Source organism: Macadamia integrifolia, unplaced genomic scaffold, assembly GCF_013358625.1.
Source record: "Macadamia integrifolia cultivar HAES 741 unplaced genomic scaffold, SCU_Mint_v3 scaffold46, whole genome shotgun sequence".
NCBI classification, from domain to species: domain Eukaryota; kingdom Viridiplantae; phylum Streptophyta; class Magnoliopsida; order Proteales; family Proteaceae; genus Macadamia; species Macadamia integrifolia.
In genome coordinates, this window is record NW_024870459.1 from 558,146 (window position 1) to 562,104 (window position 3,959).

Sequence of the window (3,959 nt, forward strand, 5' to 3'; positions counted from 1 at the left end):
CATTTATGTGTGTATCTTTAGCGTATCTTAGTGTATCTCCGATACGATACGATACCCTCCGATACGTATCTTAATTTTGGTCGACCGATACGACGATCGATACCGATACTTTAATCCTTGCATAGACTGTAATTTGTATTATTAATTTATGACTGCATGATTACTACTGTTGTGCATTAGTGTTGTGCATTAGTGCAATCTCTTATGAATTTTATTTTTTTTTTACTACTGTTGTGCATTAGTGCTATGCTTTTTCTCTTATGAATTTTTTTTACTACTGTTGTGCTGCTTGTGCATTTCCCTGCTACTGTAGGTAGACTATAGTGCATTAGTTATTATTTTTTAGATTGTAGAGTGCATTAGTGGCAGTGCAATGCTTCTTCTCTTATGAATTTTTTTTTACTACTATTGACTGTTGTGCATTAGTGCAATGCCTCCTCTCATTTTTAATTTTTATTTTTTGTTAGTTTCTCTTGTTGTTATTCCTTATGTTTGTGTAGTTTATTCAAATAGATATGGCTACTAGTGATAGTGGCGGGCCTACTGTTAGCACTGAAGCATCAACATATGACCCAAGCAAAGATCCAACAAGGAAAGCCAAATCAAAAGACCCCGGGTGGAAATATGGATATTGGCCAGATCTTAATGATAAGAACTTAGTGCGATGTACACTTTGTGGAAAAGATGCCAAAGGAGGAATCAAAAGGCTTAAGCAACATTTAATTGGTGGGTATGGAGATATATCAAAGTGCCCAAAAACAACTGCAGCAATCGCTAGAGAGATGCATGAAGCTATCATGCGAAATCAGAAGAGGAAGCCTGATGTATTTGATGAGGATTATTCTGTTGATCATCAGCAGGGAGAGGATTTGGCTGAAGAGATAGAAAGTGGAGGGCAACTCCAGTCTGGTGCACCAAGGCCCCCAACTATAGACTCCTCAATAATGAACCTTGTGCCAAGCTCTGGACAGCTTCCAAAAGGAATAAAGCTAATGTTATTACACCAACAGTAGTAAAGAGTCCGATAGATTCTTATCTTCGACGGACTCCTAAAGAAATAGTTGGTGAGAGGAGGTCTAAAGGTTCTATCCAGACAACAATACAAAGCAGCTTAAGATCAAATGCAGACAAAAAGAAAACTAATGCATATGTTGCAAAATGGTTTTATGAAGCTGGCATCCCATTCAATACAGTCAAGTTAAGGAGCTTTGAAGAGATGGTTGAAGCCATTGCGCAGTTTGGGTCAGGATATAAGCACCCTTCTTACCATGAGTTGAGAGTGCCCTTGCTACAGGATGAAAAAGCTCAGATTGACTGTATCAAGAAGAAATATGAAGATTATTGGAAAAGGTATGGGTGCACTCTTATGTCTGATGGGTGGACTGACAAGAGAAGTAGACACTTGATTAATTTCCTTGTCAATTGTCCATTGGGGACTTATTTTATAAGCTCTGTAGATGTATCTAGTGAGTCTTAATATGCAGACATGTTATTTCAGCTGCTTGATAGTAAAATTGAAGAAATTGGGGAGGATAATGTGGTACAAGTAGCTACAGACAATGCAGCTAATTATGTTGCAGCTGGTAGAATGTTGATGCAAAAACGGAATAAGCTTTGTTGGACTCCTTGTGTAGCTCATTGTTTGGACCTCATGTTAGAGGACATTGGCAAGTTGAAAGCTTATATAACAATAAAGAGGGCAAAAACAATGACAAGTTTTATCTACAGACATTACAAACTTGTTGATGCTTTGAGGAAAAAGACAAATGGGATAGATCTGGTGAGGTCTGGAGTTACAAGATTTGCTACCTCATTCTTGACACTACAAAGTTTGTACAAGAACAAGGATGCCTTGAAACAATTATTTGTATCTGATCATTGGAATAGTTCTAAGTTGTCCAAGACAGAGGCAAGTAAGAAAGTACTTGAGACAATACTTGCACAAACATTCTGAAACCGTGTACTAGATTGCTTAAGAGCATCCCAACCAATTTTAGTTGTCTTGAGGTTAGTAGATGGTGATGAGAGGCCTGCATTGCCTGAAGTTTATTTGGCAATGGATATAGCAAAAAAAAGGATAAAAGTAAATTTTGCCAATAAAGAACGGTCATGGAAGAAGGTGTTAGCAATTATTGATGACCGTTGGGAGGTCCAAATGGATCGACCTTTATATGTTGCTAGTTTTTACCTAAATGCTAGCAAATATTTTGACTACATCAATGATGAGAGTCTCCCTTTTGAAGAATCATGTAAAATACAAGATGCATTCATGGCAGTTATTGAAAGAATGGTGCCCGACTTAGCTGTGCAAGACAAGATCATACGTGAGTCTCAAATGTACAGAAAAGATGAAGGTAGCTTTTCAAGGATTTTGGCTATTAAACAACAGAAAGCCGGTGAAGGAGCATTGGATCCTAGTAAATACTAAGTATTTTTTTTTTATTTTAATAAGTATTTAACAATATGTGTATCTAATTTTTTCCTTATATATAGTCTCTTGGTGGGAAACACATGGATCTTCGGCCCCTACACTTCAACAATATGCAATACGCATATTATGCCTTTGTTGCTCCGCTTCCAGTTGTGAGCTCAATTGGAGCACATTTGATTTTGTAAGTATTTTTTAAATATTAGTTTATAATTATACTTTTTACATCTATTTCTTGACTTAAAAAAATAGGTATTTATGGATTCAGATTCACACCAAAAAGAGGAATAGACTAGAACATCAGCGCTTGAATGATCTAGTCTATATCCAATATAATTGTCGGCTTCATTCAAGGTTCCAAGAAAGAAGGGAAAAGGGTAGCAATTATGATCCATTAATTCTTGATGAAATGAATTGGAGTAGTGAATGGATAACAGGGGAGCAAGAAGATGGAGATTTAGTCCATCCTGGAGACGACCTCACATGGGGAGATGTTGATAGAGCAGTTGGTGCATCTACATCGGTTGGGGATCGTAATTTACCTAGGAGGGCTCAAGGATCAACAAGTGCAGCCAATATTTGCTACACACGTCGTGGTAGGGGGAGGGCCACTGTTGAGGAATCGTCAGATGATGAAGTTGAAGAAGAGGTCCACGATGTTGTGCGTGATGATGAAGATATTGAAGAAGACTTTGGTGATGGGCCAATTGATACTATGAGTCAGCAACAACAAGAGGGAGAAGAAGTAGATGTTGATTTGTTAGCTTGATTACGGTTAAACAAGAACAACGTTTAGCTTGATGGTTTATTTTGTTGTTTTATAATTCATAATTTCATACTTTAAAGCTTACTAAAGTTTAGCATTTTGGTTTATTTTTATGTTTCTCAATTTCCATTAGGTGTTTTTAATTCTCCCCGGATAGGATTGGAACCCATGGCCTATCACCTATCATGAGTCATGACTCATATATTAAGGAACAAGGTTTCTCTTGTTGCTTAGTGCTTTAGTGTCACTAACTTATACGTATTGATTGACAGGGGGTTAAACATTAAAATATCATGGTTCATGGACTCATAGTCTATGATGGACTTTGTGGATCTCGTTTTGGGCATCATAGAAGTAAGTATATCTAACTACATACTTAAATAGTTAAATATTATATTCTTTATAATATTTCATTAGGAATTATATGTTGTTATGCCTTTTGTTTTATTTATAGCTTTTTTTTTTATGAATAATTTGTTCATTTTTTGTTGTGTTTTCTCATGTTAGAAAATATATCACTTTGCAATTTGCATTGATATGAATTTCATGTTGAATGTTGATTCTTGTCTCTTGATGTTGCTTAAAGTGTGTACTTTTTTCCCTTGATGTTGCTTAAAGTCGTGTTTCTTGTATTTTGATATCACTTAAAAGCTTGATTTTTTACAAGCAATTTAAAATTAAGTATATCATTGTTATACAGTTATACTAGATATAATAGATATATTAAAAAAAAATAGCAACGTCTTTTTTAGCACCTAATTCGCC

At 35.8% G+C, this 3,959-nt stretch overlaps 1 protein-coding gene across 1 annotated transcript; it reads left to right on the forward strand.

The window, feature by feature from the left end:
- The first annotated feature begins 515 nt into the window (after nt 1-515).
- On the forward strand, nt 516-3,197 carry LOC122068842. The gene is made up of 5 exons (XM_042632759.1): nt 516-909; nt 972-1,394; nt 1,485-1,909; nt 2,494-2,612; nt 2,975-3,197. Exons 1-5 carry the CDS (start codon nt 516-518, stop codon nt 3,195-3,197), a joined length of 1,584 nt encoding a protein of 527 aa, XP_042488693.1.
- The last annotated feature ends 762 nt before the right edge of the window (nt 3,198-3,959 follow it).